At 37.4% G+C, this 22,827-nt stretch overlaps 2 protein-coding genes across 3 annotated transcripts in view; both read right to left on the bottom strand.

The window, feature by feature from the left end:
• Window positions 1–537: 537 nt before the first annotated feature.
• Window positions 538–6,336, bottom strand: LOC146707976 (uncharacterized). Its single transcript, XM_085459639.1, has 4 exons — window positions 6,271–6,336; window positions 3,841–4,303; window positions 1,863–1,993; window positions 538–1,369 (listed from the first exon to the last, which is right to left on the bottom strand). The coding sequence occupies exons 2-4, from the start codon at window positions 4,293–4,295 to the stop codon at window positions 1,197–1,199; spliced, it is 759 nt and encodes a 252-aa protein (XP_085315765.1). The 5' UTR covers window positions 4,296–4,303; window positions 6,271–6,336; the 3' UTR covers window positions 538–1,196.
• A 492-nt stretch (window positions 6,337–6,828) lies between these two features.
• The window catches only part of rab11fip4b (RAB11 family interacting protein 4 (class II) b), a 35,921-nt gene continuing 19,922 nt past the window's right edge, over window positions 6,829–22,827 (bottom strand). Inside the window, exons 5-14 of one of the 2 annotated variants that reach the window (XM_085459637.1) lie at window positions 20,368–20,403; window positions 19,362–19,461; window positions 18,898–19,001; window positions 13,927–14,067; window positions 13,504–13,585; window positions 12,590–12,727; window positions 12,245–12,403; window positions 10,622–10,702; window positions 10,029–10,172; window positions 6,829–9,314 (exon numbers count right to left, since the gene is read on the bottom strand). In XM_085459637.1, the coding sequence (XP_085315763.1) occupies window positions 9,198–9,314; window positions 10,029–10,172; window positions 10,622–10,702; window positions 12,245–12,403; window positions 12,590–12,727; window positions 13,504–13,585; window positions 13,927–14,067; window positions 18,898–19,001; window positions 19,362–19,461; window positions 20,368–20,403 (1,102 nt within the window). In that variant the 3' untranslated portion in view covers window positions 6,829–9,197. The remainder of the gene's footprint in view (window positions 9,315–10,028; window positions 10,173–10,621; window positions 10,703–12,244; window positions 12,404–12,589; window positions 12,728–13,503; window positions 13,586–13,926; window positions 14,068–18,897; window positions 19,002–19,361; window positions 19,462–20,367; window positions 20,404–22,827) is intronic. The other variant, XM_085459638.1, reaches the window with a different exon arrangement.

Genomic DNA, 22,827 nt, shown 5'->3' with positions numbered 1-22,827 from the left:
TGCTTGAATTAGAGCTGAAAATCTGCACTTGAACAGGTTTTGATTGATTCATTTCAGATCTACTATTGTGTTTAAAGAAAAAAAGCATTATGAAAATTGTTACTTGTTACTAATTGCTACTTCATATTAAAACATTTTAAATGGACCCATTTGATTATAAAAATATCTGTAAACATATTTAGTACAACTAAATGGCATTAATCAGCTCAGTGTCTTATTGCATTCTGAATTCAACACCAGGGAGAAATGGGCTGAGCACTATGCAAGTAAATGCCTCTGTCTCTCAAGTCCTTGGGAATGAACCCATTGAACTCCCTGAGGTGTATGGAAATAACTAGCAGAATGCAAAATCTTATATCCACTCTGCCATCTAGTGGCCAGAAGCCATTATTGCTTCTAAAGAGCCGTTAAGTAGCAACAGATGGTAAGGTTTCAAATCCATTTGTTTGTGGTTAAATGGTGAAAAGAAGGTGGGCCTTCTTGTTTAATAACATTTTTTGACAGTGGCGATGAAAAAATGCAGGGTTTAAGAACAAGTTAGAAGAAAATGTGATTTATTATGGTAATAAAAATGATATGAACAACCAGAAAATCACGTTCTTATTACATAATCAAACCATACTTTCTTGGTTAAATCGACTATTCCATGAGTGTCAAAATAAAATAGTTACTTCATGTACTTGCTGTGAACAGGGGGTGTTTATAAACAGATTAAACAGATCTTTCAGCTCAAATGAGCAACTCATAACAACATGGTATTAACTTCAGGCATTTTAAAACACAAAGAAACAGTTAAAACTAGTATTTTGCTCTTTTAGCACAGACAAGAAAAAGAATGGAAATATAAGATGAAAACGAAACAGGAAATGCATGACCTGTGTGAGAAACAGCACTAACTGCAGCAATGAAACTAAAAGTAGTAGTTGTAATAAAACCATCCTTTAAGATCACAAAATCCAAAGTATTTTGTTGTAATATAAAACAAATATAAAACCTGAATTTTAAATATAAAATAGAACCTACAATAAAAAACAACCAGATGGTAACCTAGACTCCACCGCACAATCTTTTACCAATAAAGTTAAATTTAATGTTTTCCACTAAACCAAATGAGAATGAAACAAATATTTTAGAAACAGATGTTGTTAATTCTCATATCAACCATTATTCTAACATATAGGCATACGCCCAGCTTACTAGTCAGCGTCTGCGAATTGGTCTGGCTCAGTGGGAATGATGTGACGGGACCATATCAGGGGGTGCGGGTGGTGCACCGCTGGTGTGTAACTGGCTGACACGCGCAGGGCCGCTGTGTCCCTTTGCTTCAGTGTCAGGTCCTGCAAAGCAAAACGGAGGACGTCTTCTGGACCTGAAACAGGCAGCAACACACGTCATGGCCTGAATCCTAAAAGTAGTACTGACACCTACATCAGCTTCAATGAAAACAGGATGCTGAAGGACTGAAACTTGCTGTTTCTAATATTCATTTTTAATTTAGTATATATCCTGGCACTTTTATGCACATTTGACCATTTAAATGAAAGGAAATGTAGATAACACTTTATAACTGCAATGAGCCATTTCAAAGTGGCTCTGTGTGGCAAGACTCGCTTCTCTAAGGACTTTGGTTTCAGCAGTTTTCCTTTATGACAGAAAAGGTAATGACTACTACTACTATTAATACACATCAGGTAAACTTTAAAATTTCCTTGTTTGACCTCAGTGGTGAAGATATATTCAGTAATCAACCTTACAGCAACATAAATTTATAACTTATTACATATGCATGTATATAATAACTAAGACATTTAAATTCAGTACTGTAAAGAGAGTAGATGTCATGAAAATGTTTTTTTCTTTACCATAAGGTCTGACCCCAAAACACATGTTTTTCCAGTCAGAGCGCGTGCCCTCCTGGATCTCTTTTCCCCAGTCTTCCTCCGCTTCTATGGGTGCGGGTGAAAGAATTTCCGGGTAGACGACTTCTTTGTCTCTGCAAGAGGGCTCATGTTAATTAAAGCAGCGGTCCCCAACCTTTTTTGCGCCACGGACCGGTTTATGCCCGACAATATTTTCACGGACCGGCCTTTAAGGTGTCGCGGATAAATACAACAAACTAAAACTAGTACCGGTACCGAAAAAAAGAAAATTTATTCATAACACATGCGAAAAGACCAAGGAAAACCGAGTAAACGATAAAAACGATAACGAAATAACGCTGAAAACCGATAAAAACCCTGAAAACTATACATTTCACACCTGAGCCTCAACTCTCGCGGCCCGGTACCGGTCCGAGGGTTGGGGACCGCTGAATTAAAGTGTTCCATAATCAGAGGGAAGGGAAATTAATTACATATTTGAAATACATTTCTGGTTGTTAGTGGCAGTATTTTTCACCACAGTTTACATCTGATGTGTGCACAAAACCATTAATGTTGGAATTACTGTAACTGTGTGCTTTAAAAAAAATGCTATACAAATAAAGTTATATTTATGAGTATTATAGAGTATTTTTATGCTTTAATTCTTGCTGTCATTATGTGAATGAGATGAAAAAAATAATTTACCATTCCCATACGTTTTCACTGAATATAATAATTCAGTACAATATGCACAACTCATTCTTCACATCCAGAAGAAGCTTTGATGCATCTCTCCACTCAGTCTCAAGCATTAAAGGGTTATGGGAAGATGGGCTGTTTATACAAGAGCAGCTGGTCAGGGTGATAGAAGGGCAGCAGGACGGTTATCTGCTCCTTTGTGCAAAGAATTAACCTCCAGCGGGCTGCTCATGTACATGTTTATGTCGCTCCGATGCATCTGTTATCACTTTAATTTGCACCGAAACAAGTGAAATGGATTCACAATGATTTATGCTTTTTACCTGGACACAATGATATCCCTTAAGTCTCTGTGTGTAAATCTACAGACAGATTTGAGCCTAACTATTATGTTTTTAGTGTTCATACTGTGCTGGCTGGAGATTTAAGAGACAGATATGCACAAGAATATTGATATCACTCTCACATGTTACTCACAGCAAGATAAGCAGTTATCTAAAATAATAACTAAAGCATTCAATTTTCTGTCGTCTCATCTGAAACTTCACTCAAGTTGGGACTGAAAGCATTTATTCTTCTACTTCATGAGTATAATTTTTGTACAGGAATACTTTTAATGACTGTTTCCAATACAAAATTATAGTGTGAAATTGTCTGCACTACAGGAGCTTTTATAATTTCACATATTCAATCTATGGACACATCTGAATCCCCCTCGCTCTGTGCACAGTCCCACTGGAATGGCATTCCCTAGGCTGTTCCCATAAATCTGGAAGCATAGAATTGAGAACCCCCCTTGCTTGAAGTAAAGGACCCTGGCTAACCCTAAAAAACAACCCCATAGCATTATCCCTCCTCCATCAAACTTTACAGTTGACTTTTATGCACCTTGTTCTGTACTTCAGGGCTGAGTTGCAATGGTTCGTAATTTATGAGGGAAGAACTTTACAAACTTAACTGATTTATTACAAAAGTGGCATCCTATTACAGTACCCCACTCAGATTTAATGAGGTCTTTAGAACAACCCATTCTTTCACAAATGTTTGTATTTGTTTTTATGCAGAAGGGAGTAAACTTGACTCATCTCCATCAGCTGAGCATTACGTATTACTTATCTGTCTCAGGGCCTCTGCAGTAGTAAATCTTGCTACTCTAGGGCTGTTATTAATGGTCCACTGCAAAACCATTAAAAAAACGTGTTGATTTTAAGTAGAATCAACACATATAGGTATATATAGGCTGGACTTGAGAACTTTAAGATTAAGATAAGTGATGCACCTCTTCTTGTGTCTCGATCTCCTCCACCTTTTCTTCTTCCCTGACGCCGATAGGCTGGGATCTGGTACCTTTTGGTCAATGTTACTGGGTGGAGCACTAACTTTGGCTGAGTTACCACTCAGGAGATCTTCACTGCCGTTTCCATCAGATGCTGGGGCATCACAGAGAGCTGGAATTTTGCATCCTTGTTTCTTGAGGGTCCCTGAGGGTGCTGCTTTTGTACTCTTGCCTTTGTAGCCATAGTTAAAATAATCGTTAATCCTGTATGTGGGTTTAGGACCATGCTGTGTGCCAGCTGGTGTGCTCCTACTGATTCTGCTGGCAGAAGCTGAGCATCCATTGTAAACAACTGCTCCATTAACCAAACCTGTGTTGTTGATCAGATCATTGGTTTTACGGCTGTTGTGATAGGTTCCCCTTCTGTTAGGCTCAAAGTTCATACAAGCCTGAGGCATCGCTTCACCTGTGAAACAGATGGAAGAGATTGGCTGAATTTCTTACATGATTTGTGTCAGTTGAGTGTGATTAGACCAAAAGTGACCCAAATGTTATACTTGGACTTCTTTAGAGACTTTAGTTAATAATGAAAACATGTCATTAACGGCACCAACAGACCTCAGGTTATTTACATATCAAAGAGATTATCTAATTCTTACAGTGACTGACACTGAGAACACAATACTTTCAAATGTAAATTACTGACAAGTCTCCTTCCCTTTATACTAAGGACTGTTGGTTTTAGTGACGTTTCTAAACATATTTTCTGTATTAAAGTCTGATTCACAAACATTTACTTTTAGTGTGAATAGGCAGCTTTGAGCTGACAAATCTGGATATCGTCTGATTAGCAGTAGCTTCATTTTTCAGCATGACAATAATCCCAAACACACTGCCAATGAAGTAAACGCCACATGGAACTAAAAATCCCCCCCACCCACAGTGAAACAGTATCTGTCATGGATTGGCCTTCCCAGAGCTTGGACCTCAACAGTATTGAAACAATGTGCGATCAATTTGTCAGAGGAGGGAACAAAAGCCAGCCAACATCCAAAAGCTTTTGGGTGTCCTTCAGGATGCCTGGAAAACTACTCCTGAAGACCACTTAAAGAAATTACAAGAAAATCTGTCTAAAAGAGACATCCATACCATTATTGACTTTCATTAATTGTAAAAAGCCTGTTTTTGCCTCTTATACTGTTTTTTCCATTTATGTTTGCACATGCTCAATACATCTCTGCACCCATCTCATTCTTTTTCTACGGAGCCCCGCAGGGGACATGGGAGAAAAAAAAAATTAAGACGGACTTTTCCGAGATCTCGCAAAACTTTTAGCCACATTCTTTTTTTCTTTTTTTTTTATTGACAAAGCACAAAATACAAATACAAAATAGCAAACACAATGTCAGGGGGTTCGTATAAAAAAGCCAAATAGACACAGTCTATTATAGAATCACATAATATTGAACAGGGAACATAGGTTTACGGTTTTGACAGCTTTTTGATTTTGAGAATGTTGTATGGTTTTAACATATTGTTTGGTTTCATTTAAAAAGCACCGAAAGGATGGTTTTGCGTTAGAAAATTTCGACTTATGTATATGAAATTTAGCCAATAATATCAATAAGTTAATCTTTTAGCCGCATTCTTCGGACGCCGGCTCGAAGCCAACTGGGAGGTCGAGGCACGATGTGCCGGGAAAGCGGTGTTCCACCCGGCTGTAGTAGGTCTCGACCTCCCGTTAGCTTCGAGCTAACGGGAAGAATGCGGCTAAAACTTTTGCGAGATCCCGAGTTTGTTTTGCGAGATCTCGCAAGTCCGTCTTAATTTTTTTTCCTCCCATGTCCCCTGCGGGGCTCCGTATTTTTCCTTTTACAATACCAAAAAAAGATGGGGTGGCTCAAAGCTTTTGCACAGTACTATATAAAAAGTCTAAACTTGGGGAATGGTTTTAATGAGGACTTAAAACTGTGCAATTCATTTTTTGTCTAGTGCATATACTGACTAATGATTGTTAATGGCGGTCCATTAAGCTAAACTTTCAGCCTAAACCTTTTCAGTCAACACCTTTCTTACTTTTTTCTGTTAAATAGTTATTTTCATTGGTATTAATAAAAAAAACTAAACAATAAATAATTTAAATCGTAAACAATTTTACCTTAACAATAACCAAACATACTGACACTTAGCTAGCTTTGTGCTCTTTTAACCCCAGTGAATGTAGGCGCCCTGTTTTCTGTTAGCGGGCTAACAACTTTAGCGCCGTTATCAACAGCTATCGTCATGCCGGCTGCTAAAAGTTTGTGAGCTTCCTGTGGGAAGAAAACAACAGGGAGCAGATAACATACACGGAAAGCACCAAGTTATGCGTTCACATGCAAGTTTACCTTAAAACATCACTCACATTATGCTTAATTTTAATTTAACTCTTACCTGCACCGCTGTGTCGGGCACACCAGCCGCGTGCAGCACCCAGCTGATCAAATGAAGCTGCGCAGTTCGCCGATAGGAGGCGCCAGAGTACACAAATACTGCTCCGAGAGCAGGTACAAATAAATATATAAATGAAAGAAGATAAAGAATAAAATCTAAAAATAAAACTAATGTATAAAAATAAATAAATGAATGAAATAAATACATAAAACAATAACTGGCATTTATAATCCGCAAAATCTCTAATAACACCTAAATTAACTGTAATGTAATTAGTCAAATTAGGTAAAACTACATGTATAAAAGCACCAGTCACAGTCAAATCAGATAGAAATGTTTTTTCTGTCGTTGCTCCAAAATAATGTTGTAAGGAAGATTTATTTAATAATTATTTTTGGGGGTTTTTTTCCCTCAATGCCTGGGCTTACATGGGTATTGACCATACATAACTAAACAGCGCAGTGCTGCCCTTTTACAAAAGGTTGTAAATCTTGCATTTTAAGATTTCCCATATGAGAATACACAATACACACAAACACATAAAATAAAACATTAAAGTTAAAACATTCTCATTTGGCGACATGACTATTTTCATGCCAGCGCAAACACTTTTATTTACAGCAAAGTACATAATGGCAGCTAAGACAGCAGCAGCATACACTTTAGGCACAATGTTTATGTTTTAGAAACTATAGCTGAATTCAAATGAAAATAACAGAAATTTCATGAGACAACATCACTGCCAAAGCCATTTTTTATTGCTATTTAAGATGACTGCATCCAATCGGATCGTCCTAATAACAGAAAGCTAAAAGCCATGAGTTTGTGACAGTTTTTACAGCTCAGTGTGTCTTGAATTTTTGTTTTTTTACTTGAAGAATGGCATAAGTGGATTAAAAGTGAAAAGATTTAAGATGCAAAACAGGACACAGATCAGCAGGTACAGGTAATAAGTTAATATTGCTCATAATAGTCACCGTTTAAGTTAGGAAGACAGTAAACAACCATATATAAAAACCCACTTTGAAACTGATTGAAAATCAGTGGACTTACTGAATCTAACAAAAACCTTGAAAAAAAAACTCAAAAATCATTGCTCACTGTGTTTATATAAAAAAAGGAAAGAAAAGAAGATAAACTGGCTTGCATACGTCACAGTCTTGTGCTATACTGCAAACAGGACAGCTAAGCAACAACAATTAGTTTCTTGATTAATCTGTATAAAAGTGTTTTCTCAGTATCAATCTGAAAAAAGATTGGTGAGTGGCACATAAAATACAAATTATCACTAGATAATTACAACATTTACAAGTCATGAAAATGTCATACATAGACAGAAAACGCACTTTCCAAAAAACAGCGTAAATCTATAGTGAGATTATCTCGAAAAATGTCCTCAAAAGGCACAGACAGAAGTAAATGTGACCATGCAAAAGGAAACAAAACCTTTTTTTGTGCAAGGAAGCAAAACTCAAGTTTAGAATAATTACATAATATATGAGATTGTAATTGTTTCCCCTCTGAAAACAATGCCCTCCATATAACAGTACTAAATACCGTACACATGTTGCCAAATGTATTAACCAGTTTCAATGGAAAACTGCTTTTTTGGCCACACAGAAAGTTAATAAGGAATCGTACATTCGTGATATTTACAGTTTAAGAGGGCTTCAGAGTCATTGGGGCTTAAACTACAATCTGCAACCTGCTGTAGGTGCAAATGTGACAAATCAAGTCTTTTGTACCAAAAAGTGAGTCTCCTGTGCACGCTCACATCCGGTATCCAAGTCACTGAACATGAAAAGACAACTTGGTAAACCACGTTACAATGGCTACCAGTCACTCCACCTCACGCTGTACATTCACATCTTTATATTTCTGTGCAACATCATTTGGGGTCTATTACAAAGCAACAGTGACTTTTTATCAAGCTCAAGTTTAGCTAGCAAATAGCAGCCATGGAAGTTACAGTTTGAAGACACTCCTTGGTTGCAGCTTCAGCGCCATAACGCGACACTCAGCGACTCGTCTGTACCAACTAAGGGCCACTTCTCAGTGAAAACTGTTCACCGCTTTAGGACTGATTGATGTACAAAGTGTGGTTTCGTGGAAGACGTGCGCAAGAGTGAACGAAAAACGAAATTTCACTTTCAGTGTACCTTCATCGACTTCACAAAAAGCCTCTTTTGGTAGCATACCTGGCCTATCATGTAACATCCCCACCTGTTTAGGGTCAACGCTCTTCCTTAATTCATCGTCTTCAATTTATAATGTGGGCATCACTCTTTTTCTCTCTCTGACCACTTGTGCCTCGCTTCTCGACCTTCTTTCAGCACATACTTGTCCAAATATGTCATCACACGCACTCAGAGACTGGCAACAGTGGCCTGGCCTGTCTCACTCTGGATTTAAAGTCTGCTTGTCATGTTGCTCTACTGTCTTATTGTGCCTCTCTACGCCATGCCAAACAGCTTCAGGATAAAGCTGTTTACATTTTCTTTTTTTTTCCTCCAGTTTTCATGTCCAGTGTACTAAATCAAGTGAATCTTCAAAGCACGTTGGACACTGAATATTCCTGGAGTTTTCACAAGAGATCAATCTTGTGACTTCAACTCCAGCTCACAGCATAGACAGAATAAAAATGTGATCAAATGAGTAGAACAGTCACAGTAGCATAACCAGTCAGTGAACAATCACTGGCTGAGAAAACTCCCTTTTGTTCAACACAGAATCCCCTTCTACCATCCTGAAGAGACGCTCTTCTTGGCACAAACAGCAGGGGGCGATGCATGTCTGTTTACGTAAGACTGGCTCTGTTTTTCTGTACACTTTCCCCCCGATTCAGGTCACCCTGCTCTGATCAGACAACTGGAATGATCCTCACTCTCCCAAGATCAGGAACGCTGCTCATTCCAGTTGAGTCGCTGCTAGTTCTTTATCTCTAGAATGGAGGGGTTGTGGTCCAGGATGTTCAGGATGATTTTGTCCATGTACTGCCGCAGACGTAAATTGATCTCCTCTTGCTCCTTCAGGGCTTCCATTAACTAGGGAGAAATATGTACAATACATGTTTATTCATTAGAAAAAAAAATGTTACTATGATTCAGTTACATGACAATGAGCTCACTGTACTCAAATGGCCACCACAGTTACCACATCTGCATCCATTAGGGCAACTTTTTGATGTAGCAAAAAACCTGCATCAGCTTTGTGATGCTATCATTTCAACATGGACCAAAATCTGAGGAATGTTTCTGTCACCTTGTTGAATCTGTGCCACGAAGAATCGAGGCAATTTCAATGTCACTAGCAAGGTGTACCTAATAAAGTGGCTGTTGACTGTATTATAATTTTAGAAAAAATAAAACTTTTAACCAACCAACCAAAAAAGTAATGCCAATGTTGAAAAAAATCTAACTAATGCACTGAACTCCTCTGAAAACAAGGAATGAAAATAACATTTTAAAAACTGCACAGAAATATGATAACTCATAGTAATGCTCTCCTCATTATGCAGATATAGATTTAATTGTAAAACAGAGGTAGATGCATAACATCGTACTGCTGTGATATGGCCTGAAAAACAGCTATTTCTCACTGTAACTAAGGAACCTGTAAGCACTGAGATAAAACCCTGTCTGGAAGCTGTCAGTAAGACTCAGAATATTAAAAAAAAATAAAATAAAAAATAAAAAAATCACATTGTAGCCGCAGGGGTGTTCATGTTCTTTGTTACAAGTCTGCATAACTGATTTTACCTGGTCTCTGGAGGCATTATCGATCTCAGCAGCTAGAGACTGAGCCTTGGTCTGTGTGGCAAACAAATTCTTGGCTTCATGCAGGCTGAGGCTGATGATCTGACCGTTCAGGTCCTCGTTCTGCTCTCTAAGCTTCTGGTTCTCCTAAAATGCAAAATCAGGGGAGGAGGTGGAGGACAGAGAGCGAGAAAGGACAAGATAAGTTCCTAGGCCATAAAAGTGCACTAAAATGACTTTTTAAAAAAAAGAAAAGACCACTACTCAAGCCACACTCAACCCATTTGACAAAGCACTGCGGTTGGTAGCAGCAAACTCAGCAATGCACGTCTATGTTTGCAGCACCTACGAGATGTAACATGGGTTATGCGTGTTACAGAACAAACTCTTCCCTGCTTTTTCTGGTGTGTTATGAAAGCTCCACAATCAAGTTGCCTTAAACTGCTGACAAGAGGTCAGTTTGCATTTCCCTTAAGTCTATCCTTAAACATTAGTGAGGGAACTGCAGCGCCCGGTCAGCATGGACAACTTCACTCTACTCCATTGTCGTGATTAGTGGTTAATCGGTAGGTCAGAGGTCACGGAGGCAATTTTACCATCAGACCGGGACGGAGCCGAGCCCCAGTCAACACCAGGTGCTGGTATTCAGGGGGAAGAAAGTCCTGGGACACAAATCGCTGGACACACACACACAGACATTTACAAAAAGGTGCACAGGCAAGCATAAGAGAGTGAATTCATCCTTCTCGTGGGTGAACAGAGGCCGTGATCCATCACATATAAAACACAGACAGTTTTATTACTTGTCCGAATTCAAAAGACATGCTGGTAACTCTGCTGGGAGGAGCAGATTTAGAGAAAGACAGGACACAAAGGCAGAATGAAACTACTGCTATTACTCCTTTACTTGCTTGCTTGCAAGGTGTGACAAGTTTGGCTCGAAGCCAGGAGGACATGGACCGTATCATGTTAAGTCACTGATAAAACGGACACTGAATGAATCAGCAGTTCTGGCCGGCTGTGCCATTTAAAAGTTACCTCAAGGCCACGTGGGTTTGATAACTCCAGATTTTTATGGTGCCTTTGTCTGGCTTAGGAACATCAAAGCGACATTTCTAATGCATATGAACTCGTGATAAAAAGTCACACAAAAGCTTCTGCACAACTGCTTTTATGCATCTTATCTGAGAGGACATCTGAAAAACACTTTCATCTACTTGCTTATCTCTAATGTTTGCTTTACACCAGGTCTGGCCACTTAACAGGACTGCAACAATAAGATCTGCCTTGTAACTGTAGCAGGCAAAATGTCAGACAAACAGATCTTAAGGAAAAGATAAAGATCACATATCCTCTGCAGCTGGCACGGCATTTAGCAATGCTGAACTTCTCTTTAATGGTTAAAAGATCGGCACAGTACATCGGGGGATCACAGCAGTTCTAATGCACAACAATGTATTCTGGCTGAATGTAGTCTGTGACACTATATGCTCAATTTTCATCTTTTGGTTGTAGCCACAAAAACAGCTTCATGTACACAAGCAGAAAGGTTTATGTTCCTCTGGCAGCCAGTTAGCTGTGTTAAACGTTGTGGAGGTGTACTTCAGAAAAAGTTAAAATACAAAAGGTGCTCATGAAAAGTTGTAAAACTGTATGTGATAACAGTGTATTTTTTTGAGCTGAATTTCTATTTCTAGGGGCGATTACTGTACTGAATGCATCATTCAGCGTGATAGACAGTGGAAACATATACATATGAGCCAATAACTTATAAAATCAGTCAAAAATATTCACATTCAACGCTGAATCAATCAAGTCTAAGAAGCCAGGGTACATGAACTGCTACTCTAATCAAATGAAACATGAATAATCTGTAAATATATATTCATACATTACGTTACATTCAGTCTGTGGCAGCTTAATCTGTACTTCTTACTTCTGTGCATCTACCAGCTCCACATGCATGAAAAGCTCCACATAAACACATTTCAAAAAGCAGAAACTCCTCATTTCTGTCATACGATCAAATCAAAACAGCATTTAGATATTTTTGAAAATCCTTAGATTGCTTACATACATTGACTGAAGGATTGTAGAAAGTTTTAAACACTGTTTCATATTCTTATTGTTCATTATTCATAACAAACAGTCTTAAAGCACATTCATTAGCAACAATACTCGCTGAACTGCCTATGCCCAACAGAGCATTTCATCAGTACCTGTTTGAGCCTCTTGACTTCATGCTCTAGCTCCACCTCCCTGCTCCTGTTGTTGAAGTCTGAGAGCCCCGTGGAGGAGCTTGGCCTCCGGCCTGACCTCTCTGCATCCAGCTTGAAGACCTGCAAGTGTTCCAGCTCTCGACGCAGGTCCTCTATCAGCTATGCAGCACAGAAAGAACGAATGAAAAACATTATATAATGTGCAGAGGCAGCATATTGTAGGTGTAAGTGTATGAGTTGACATAAATGCTGCGAGAGACTGGTTACAGAGAAACTGAATGAGCAACATAACAAACAATCACACCTTGCTGTGTGTGTCTGGTTACATAAAATACTTCCTCCTACCTCCTGCATGGCATCCTTTTCTTTCTGGAACTGATGTCTATTTTGTTTCAGTTTGTCCATCATTTTCTTGTAAAGATCCATCTCATCCTTCAGGCGCAGGCTGGTATCCTCCAGCTTATCTGTCATCCTTTGCTTCTCCTAAGGATAGCCATATATACACACAGCTATAGTTTGAACTTTATTTTCCTTTATTTATCTGTGTGTTTGGTATTCAGGGTCATGGGAGTGCATTTCTGTTGAGCAAACAAGTTTTAGCACCAAGATAAAGTTTGCATTTATATTCTGTGATAAATTGCTTGCACAACATTTTGTAAGCTAGAGTCGGGTTTGGTGTCATTTGCATAGATACAAGTTCATAAATGAGGTGTGGTTCAAAACTAAGACGCTATCTCCACAGATATAATTACTGGCGTCTCTCTTTGGCTTTGTGAATGTTGAAGGAATTGTCGCTGTGCTCACAGGCGTGGATAGAAATGAGAAAACCCGCCGCGTTCGCAAGAGAAACAGACACCAAACTGCAGAGATTCACACACACACAACCGATGACAGACAACTACTTAACCTTTTAAAGCCTAAGCCATGAAATAAATGGCAGAAAAATAAGTTTTTGGAAAATAGAGTGTTTACTGCACCTTCTGACAAAATGTTTTAAAAAATAAATTACATAATAATTTGCAAATATGAGTTTTAACATGTATCATATTTTCCACATAAGGTGAGTTTTTTTGTTGCAACTTGTTCATTAAAAATGCATTGTGCAATTTCTTTTGGTTTTTCAGAAAAAAAAAAGTATACTGATGGTGTAAAAGTCTCAAAAACTCACAAAGACCCATGTATCAACTATAATACATCTGGCTTTAAAAGGTTAAATGACCAACACAGGAAATACAGCCGGAAACGTAAGCAACACTTACCTCATCCAGCTTCTCTGTCTGCGACTTGAGTCGGTTCATGTTAAGGGACATCTCATTATTCTCCTCCTCCAGCTGCTTAACTCTACAGACACAAAATCCCTTATGTCAGCGTGCATTTCTATAGTGTGGCACACAGTCAGCTAAGGCACTGGTTTGGGTAAAATACATGCTGTAGCTGTCCAGAGGCAGATGACTAAAACCCTGGGAGGACTCTCAGAGCTGTTAAGCATTTAGTTCTCCATTTTGCATTTATTTTCTTAAGCGAGCAGAGACTTAAACATCATTATCCAAGATATGGTCGGTGTCTAATTCTCTCCGATTATTATTGAACTATAATGAGTTTCACATATTTAAATAAAAAAAGATAATGCACAAATAATTGGGAAATGTGCTCAGCAAATTGTGCAACTGTGTGTTTCTCACCGGTTGGTCAGCAGCTCTATCTGTGTGTTCCTGTCTCTCTCCAGCTTGCTGTAAGCCTCTCTGTGGCGTCTCAGGCCCTCCTGCACACTTTGCTCTGCCCGGGTCTCTTGGTCTTTCAGCTGCTCCTCCAGCTCATGAACCCTGATGATGACGATGATGAACGCATCAGACAACATGATTTATTTTTTTGTTGCAAAGCATTAAAACCAAGCTTACTTTGGAAATGACTAAATGCTGCTGCAATTTTACATGAGTAATTTCCGTCAAATTATCTGCCCTTCATTTTCTTTTGTGCTGCTATAAATTAGACTAGATTCAACTTTAATGAGACTGTGCTGAGGATGGTACAAAGCCAGTGAAATGCAGTTAGCTGGAAGAGAACAGTCTATATACAGAAGTGCAAATGCAAATATACAGCAGCACTTTAAGTATGTTGGCATGTACAGCGAGTATAGCATATATGAGCATAAATAGTGTTGTCAGTGAAGAGATGTGTATGTATAAATTACATGCATGTTACATAATTTTATGCTTATGTAACACACAGCCGGATTGGCGTCCTTGCGGTGGTGCCGTAATGTTTGGTGATAAGAAAAATTCCAAATAATTCTGGCTATAGATTTTGTTTGGGCAAACAAAGGTACTAATAATTGACATCAAAGAAAGACAAAATGGCAAAGATGAAGAAAGTCGAAGAAGATCTGGAAGAGATTAAGCATTCACTTAATTCGTTGACGTCGGAAATTGAAAAAGTAAATAAGCAACAAGGAATATTAATGTCGATGATGGAGCAAATCAAAGAACTAAAAGATCTGGTCAAGGAGAAAGATAAGACAATCCATTTTTTGGAAAGGAAGGTGGACGACCTAGAACAGCAGGCTCGACTCGAGGAAATGGTCATTACAGGTCTGGAAACTAAACACAGAACATATGCGAGAGTTACCGAATCTGGGACTGGTGCAAAACGAGGAGAGGACGTGCCCCCGATGGAGGAGCTACAATCGTTGGAACGGCAGGTTGTGGAATTCTTTTCGAGTAAAAATCTTCCCCTGCATAGTAACAATATATCTGCATGCTATACTCTTCCTAGAAGGCACAAAAATGCTCCTCCAGCAATTGTAGTGAGATTTGTTAATCGAAAACATAAAGTAGAATTGCTGAGACGGTCCAGCCTTTTGAAAGGAAGTGGAGTATATCTGAATGAACATCTTACAAAAAGAAATGCAGATATTGCAAGACAAGCTCGTATTTTACGGAAGGAGAAAAAGATTCAAGCAACCTGGACCAGGAATTGCAAAGTGATGATTAAACTGAATGGAACACCAGAAGAAGCCAAGGTTGTAACGATTAAGGAACTTGAGGAATTGGACAATTATACGTGATAATATGATTAAGATAGACAAATGGTTGCGACCAATTATGGCTATAACTAGTTTATTTTTGGCAAGGTCAAATGCTACTTCGGGAGGAAAGGGACAAAAGGAAATTGTAAAATTGGATATGGAAGATAACAAGATCAACGGACTTTAAAATATGTTGATAAATGAATGTGAGATTGCTTAGGATCTTTTCTTTCCTTTTTCAGTTTTTTTTCTTTTTTTTTTTTTTTTTCCTCCTTCTTTTCTCTTTTTTTGTTTCCTTCTCCTTCTTATGAGGTAATAGATAGCGCTAGAATAATTTATGCATTATGTTTGACGACACAGATTATAAATTATATGATTTTGAAGTAGGTATTGACCCTGAAAGGAATGTGCTTAATACAATTAATGTCACATGTGATTATTTTACAGAGGAGCAATTCAGGGATAAGGTTGATATAGTCAATACATTTTCTTTAATTCATATTAACTGCAGAAGTCTTTATAGAAGTTTTGCTTCGATTGAAGATTTTCTGTATAGTCTGAGAGGCAAGTTTCAAATAATTGCTCTGTCTGAAACATGGTTAGATGAGAATAAGGGTTGTAATTTTTTTATTGAAGGATACGATTTGTATTTTGTGAATAGAATTAAGACAAAGGCAGGAGGGGTGGCACTTTTCGTTAATTGTGATTTGAAATGTAAAAAAGTTGAATGTATGTCTGTTGTTATGGATGATTTAATGGAGTCTGTGACAGTAGAATTGGATATAGAAAAGAGAAGTAATATAATTGTAACGTGTATATATAGGAAACCGGGATCACAGATTGAGTTATTTACAGAAGCAGTAGAAAATTTATTGAGTAAGGTTAAGGGAAATAAGACTGTATGTTTGTGTGGTGATTACAATATTGATCTTTGTAAAGTGACAAATGATAAGGCTTCGTCAGATTTTTTTGAACTATTATATGGTAAAGGATTTTATCCTTTAATTATAAAGCCGAGTAGAATAACGGAGAAATCAGAAACACTAATTGATCATATTTTTATTAATAGTTTGGAGAATAATATTGAAAGTGGCCTCATCATAAATGATATAAGCGATCATCTACCAGTCTTTTTTATTTTCGATTTAAATATGAAAAGAAAGAAAGAAGCTAGTTTTGTGAGTTTTAGAAGGTTAAGAAATGATGAAGCAATTAATAGGTTTAGACAAGATCTCATGGAAACGGACTGGAAGGAGGTTTATGTTAATGAGGTCAACATTGCATACGGAGTATTTCTAAATATATATTTGGCCTTGTATGATAAACATTGTCCATTGATATCATTTAAGCATAAGAAAAAGAATATAAATAGGAAACCTTGGATAACTAAGGGTCTTGCAAATGCGTGTAAAAAGAAAAATAATTTATATAGGGAGTATATAATATATAGAACTAAAAATGCGGAAATGAAATATAAACTATATAAAAATAAGTTGGTATTAATATTGAGGAAAGCTAAGAAAGATTACTATAATAAAGTTTTTCAGGAAAACAAAAATAATATTAAGGGCATTTGGAATATTTTTAAAGAGGTATTGGGTAATAAGAACACACCCAAAGTTCGGCCTAATTATTTTATTAATAATAATCAAGTTGTTAAAGATAAGACCGAAGTAGCAAACGAATTCAATTCTTTTTTTGTAAATGTTGGACCTACTTTAGCAAATCTAATCAGGAAAAATGATGATCCAGGAGATGAGGAAGCCTGGATAGGTGATAATAGAATGGTTAATTCCATATTCTTAGCCGATACTACCATAAAAGAAATAGTAGCAATCGTAAAAAATTGTAAAAATAAAAAATCTACTGATTGTGATGGTATAGACATGGTCATAATTAAAAAGACAATAGATTGTATAAGTACTCCTCTTTGTTATATTTTTAATCTTTCGCTACAGTCAGGAGTATTCCCGGACAGAATGAAAGTGGCAAAAGTAATACCATTATATAAATCAGGAGATAAGCATAGTTTTAATAATTATAGGCCAGTGTCTCTTTTATCACAGTTTTCAAAATTGCTAGAAAAACTCTTTGCACAAAGACTTGATAGTTTTATTGAAAAATATCAACTAATACATGAAAACCAATTTGGATTTCGTAAAAATAGGTCAACGGCATTAGCGTTGTTGACTTTTATTGAAGATATTTCATCTGCAACACATAATAATAAATACACAGTGGGAGTATTTGTTGATTTAAAAAAAGCTTTTGATACGATACAACATTCTATTTTGATTTCTAAATTGTATAACTATGGAGTGAGAGGAGTAGCATTGAATTGGTTAAGGAGTTATTTAGAGAATAGGTTGCAATATGTTTATTATTTTGGCAATACTTCTGAAAGACTGAAGATTGTATGTGGTGTTCCTCAAGGTTCTATTTTGGGACCTAAACTCTTTAATTTATATATTAATGATATTTGTGACGTATCTAAAAGGTTAAATTCGATTTTATTTGCAGATGACACAAATTTTTATTGCTCTGGAGAGAATTTGAAAGACTTGGTTGAAATTATGACTTCTGAGATGTTAAGAATAAAAAAATGGTTTGATGTAAATAAATTATCTTTGAATCTGACAAAAACGAAATATATGATATTTGGTAATCGTGTAAAGGAGGATAAAGTCATTATGTTTATAGAGGAAGAATTGATTGAAAGAGTTACTGAATTTCGTTTTTTGGGTGTAATAGTGGATGAGAATTTGACATGGAAATTTCATATTGAACATATTAGAAAGAAAATGGTCAAAAGTATTTATATTTTGGGTAGTATAAGAGATTTATTAAATTATAAAACAATGCGTATTTTATATTTTTCTTTGTTTTTTTCATATATCAACTATTGTGTTGAAGTTTGGGGGAATACATATGAGAATACCATAAAACCTTTAAACCTATTACAGAAGAAAGTTATACGAATAATTCATAATGTTAAATATAGAGAACATACAAATAAATTATTTATAGAATCAAAATTATTAAAATTAGGAGATTTAGTGAAATTACGGACATTATTAATTATGTTTAAGGCTAAAAATAATATTTTGCCTTTTAAGTTACAAAGAGTATTTTTGATGTGTTCAAGGGGAGAAGAGAATAGAAGGAAATTTTATTTTAAACATCAGTTAGCCAGGACTACACAAAGATTAATGAGCACAACGGTTAGGGGTATAAGACTGTGGAATTTACTTCATTATAATTTAAAGAATTGTATAAATTTACAATGTTTTAAAAAGTGTTATATGTTTAAAACGATAACTCAGTATGAAGAATGCGAATGAATGTGATGTTGGTTTGGGATTCGACCGGAGAGAAATGTCAATATTAGTTTGTTCCTGATTTTTGGTGCCCACCGGTGATATAAGTTCGATGGTAGATAGGGGGCAGGGTTTAATAAGAATATTTTCTTCTTCCTGCTCCTTTTCACACATGGTTGTTGTGTTTTGTTGACAGAAGATGTGGTTGTTTTGTTTGATTTGTAGCACCAAGTGTGAAATAAATAAAAATGAAATGAAATGAAATGAAATGAAAGATAAGACTAGTACAAAGGGGAAACAAAGTCCTCTACCTGTGCACTAGCTGAGTGTTCTCCTGCTTCAGTTTGGACTTGAGGTCACTGTTCAGCAGGATCTCATTCTCCAGTTCTGCCACCTTCTTCTCAAGAGAAGTGACCTGAGAGAAAAACAAACTGTGAAATTACACCAGAAACTAAATTAAATGTTACAATCCTATGCATCCCATGCATCTAAATTAGGTAATAAAGTTAACAGGGCAAGTTTGTAATTGAAAACAGATTCATAATGTTTTCTTTTTAACTTAGGTTTGCAAATGTAAGAACTGACAGAAATTAGTAAATGTTGCATTTTTAACGTGCTGGAGGTGAGTGTTTAGTATCTCAGTTTTTCACTTCCACTGAAAATACTAGATCTGACATGATCACATCCAATGAGGAATCGACTTTTGTTTAAAAAAAACGCAGTCATACAAATCACCACATGGAGCAAACTAACAGAAGGAAACATAAAGTCATACCTTCTCATTGATGTCGGTGTCGCAGGAGTCGATGCTGTCTCGGAAAAGGTCCTCTGTGCTGCCGTTACTGCTGCTCAAGTTGCTGTTGTGGAGCAGCTGCCTGCTCGAACAAACAGATAAACAGCTTAGAGAATATGCTCGGAATAGATCCAGGCAATGACCGGTTCTGGGTGTTTATGTTTCTGCAGCGAAGCTGCTGCAAGGTAACCCAGATATAGGACACTACAGTGCCAAAGAAAAGAAGCTGCTGCAAACAGGATTAACATGAGCATTCTCACACTCACACCCACACAGGTGTGTGTACATCTGGCTGTGATATTTATGTCATAATGTAGTTTTTAGCTTCCCCATTGTAAACTGATGGAATAACGTGGGAAAAACAAGCTGCTGGCCTATTACTGAGATTAGCAACAGAGAGGAGAGGAAACAAAAAGGAGAAAGGGCAGAAGAACAGTTAAAGAGAGCCATAAAGTGAAAGCAGCCATCAAACCAGACAGAGGAGAAAGTAAGAAGAACAGGGAGACAGCCCAGCCTTATATTGAATACATAGATCAGGCCCGACAGGCCATTTTCACTCTGTCACTATAACTCAATTTCTGTGGCTGAAAATAGGACAAAAGCCTAGATACAAAACATCTCACCCACTACAGACCAACAGTCCATGTAGTGGGCCACTCCTGCCACTAAAAAAAGATGATGTCAAACTCGTTTCCTCAGCTCTGAGACAAAAAACAAAAGTTTGTACAGTGTTCTTGGCTCTATAATTCTTTGAATAACTAGTTAGAAATTAACCTATTTAGTGTGTGCAGTGATAGGACAGCTGAGAGATCAGGAAGCACTAGTTGATAATCTTGCTCTGTGTACGTCACTATGTCAACAAGATCGAACAAGCACGTGTAGGGCGGGCTGTATAATGCATAAACACGCAGAGGACAACTGAGTGACTTTGCCTGTAACGCACAGAAGCACATGCATGTGGACACAAATGCAAAGGTGAAAAGCCTACCTTCCAAAAGCAGTGCTGGAGATTTTCCTGTTGGGGCTACAAGGAGAAGAACAAGATTTCAGATTCTTTTCAGTCAATCATCATCATCTGTCCAGACACATAGCTCAACAATACAGTGGATGTAACCACTAATTTTAGCCATTTAGTGCGAGAGAGAGTAGGAAGCATTGGAAAAATGATCGCTGAAGGTCACTATTAATATTATTTTAGCCCTTGGTGAACAGGGCTTTCTGTCAGCTCTAGAGGGGGGACAAAGGCCCAAAGAGTTTCTGTATGATGTGCCTGGGATTCACATTAGATTAATAAAAATGAGCAAACACACTGCAGGGTTACCCAGTTGACAGCTGACACTGATATAAAGCGAACATCATCATTAAGTCCTGGCACAAAACACTAGGCTTTCAAGGCTGGAGGATAAACAAAGTTAACGCAGCAGAATAGAGTGCAATTCGACCATTTTTATAAAAACAGCCTATTCTGTGCAAAAAATGATCACTGTTGTCTCTACAGTATGACTATGGGGCTTATGTGTGATGATGTCATACAGTTTCTCCTTGCTAACAGTTTAAGAACAAGATGCACTGTTTCCTTACAGCTAATGTTTCAGTTAAACTCACACCAACTCATGACTCCAAGGTGCCCAGTTCTTAAAAGAAAAACAAGCCCAGACCATCATCCCTCTACCTCTGTGCTTGGCAGTTGTTTTGAGGCGTTTGTGGTTTGTTCAGAGTCTGAGATGTAGCTCTAAGGTTTTTTTAAAAAAAATTTTTGCAATTCCTCTTATTTTGGGGTGAATTTATCCCTCCTGGGAAGAATGGCAGCTGTTTTGAATGCATCTCCTTTCAGAATAATGGACTTGACATGATTTGGAAATGGCTTTAAAATCCTTCTCAGATTGATGGGCAGCAAAAATTGTGTCACTAAGATGCATCACTGCCACAGACCTGAATGCACCAGCCTAGCAAAGTGCCAAAGCCTCTGCTTTTACAGAGGTGCTCACACTTCCTGGTGATCAGTTAATCAGGTGTGTTTGATAAGCAGCGCCTGGCAGTGACTTTGCCTCTTAGGTGCTGTGGGAGAAGTAAGGGTATGATAAGTTTTTCACAGGACTGTACAGAGTGGTTTGAAGATTTTTCCCCCCATGATACACCAGTGTGTGAATGTGTGTGTGAATGGGTGAATGACTGAATGTAGTGTAAAGCGCTTTGGGGTCCATAGGGACTAAGTAAAGCGCTATACAAATACAGGCCATTTACCATGACTTTACATTCAGTAGAAACAAATGTAAATTCATGTGAAAGGTTTGAAATTTATTCCCTATATATTTTTTATCTACACAAATTGCAAACATATGTTACAGTACGAGACTTTATCTAAAAGCTCATTCAGTCTGTAATTTACCAGCATTCTTACGTACAAAATTGAAAAATAAACAACAATCATCTGTAGCATTGTTTATAAAACAGAATCCCAAAATAGCATTATAAGCAGGTAATAGATGAACGCATTCACCAATCCAAGCATATGTTTTACAGCCTTAAATTACTTGAATGTATTTGCTATTAAATATAATAAGAGCTCAGACAAAAATCTGAAGGTTTGGATAACCTGTTCAATTCTTTACCATCCTGAACCTCATCAAACTCAGTCTCTAAATTAATACCCCTTTATTAACACAGCCCTTCTGTGAAGACCTAACACTACTCTGCCTGCGACTGGCTTGTGCTTGTCAGGGTCGGATACACGAAAACATGAAAAATAACTGTATGTGGATGTGGGTGTGTTTTTCAAACGCTGACACAGACGACAGGGAACAGAAGCAGCACGTCTCACAATGCATTCGAGAATTTCAGCTTTGGATTTTATTACATTTCTATTTTGGTAAAAACATTTACCCGCCAGCGTGGCAGCTAAACTTCGGTGATTGACACACCAAATGAAAAAACTATCCGGGTGACAATTTAAGAGCCTGTTTACAAAACATAAAACATTGTCTAAGCAACTTTATGTTGTGCTTAAACGGTTAACCCTTAATGAACTCTGACCATAGGAGAAGAATATAAACAAGTAATTCTTTAAATCTTTTAAGCCTTCTCTATTGCAGTATCTACGAGGGACTAACCCCCATAGAGTCCAACATCCATGTTTCAAATTGTACTCTAAGACATTTTTCTTAGTTGAATTTTCTAAAAAGTGTGCGTCTGCATGCCTGTGCATGTGTGTATTTGTGTTTCCAGGTGGACTGTACAGTTATTAATGGTCACTGCGGATTATGTTTCTAATAATAGTTTCCCTATTACAATGGGCGGTGAGGTAAGCTCAGGAGTGACAGCCTTACATAACGATCAATTAGAGTTTGTGTGTGAGCATGTGGAGAGATGATGTGTTCAGTCATGTGTGAAACCAGGCGAGGAATCATTTAAGACTCTGTAACAATGTGAGATCATTCACATTAAATGA

Source organism: Copadichromis virginalis, linkage group LG6, assembly GCF_057382275.1.
Source record: "Copadichromis virginalis isolate Kocher_CV1m ecotype Utaka linkage group LG6, C_Virginalis_male_GT1.1, whole genome shotgun sequence".
Classification (NCBI taxonomy): Eukaryota; Metazoa; Chordata; class Actinopteri; order Cichliformes; family Cichlidae; genus Copadichromis; species Copadichromis virginalis.
Note: the sequence above shows the minus strand (reverse complement) of the source record. Positions and strands in the feature narration are given on the sequence as shown.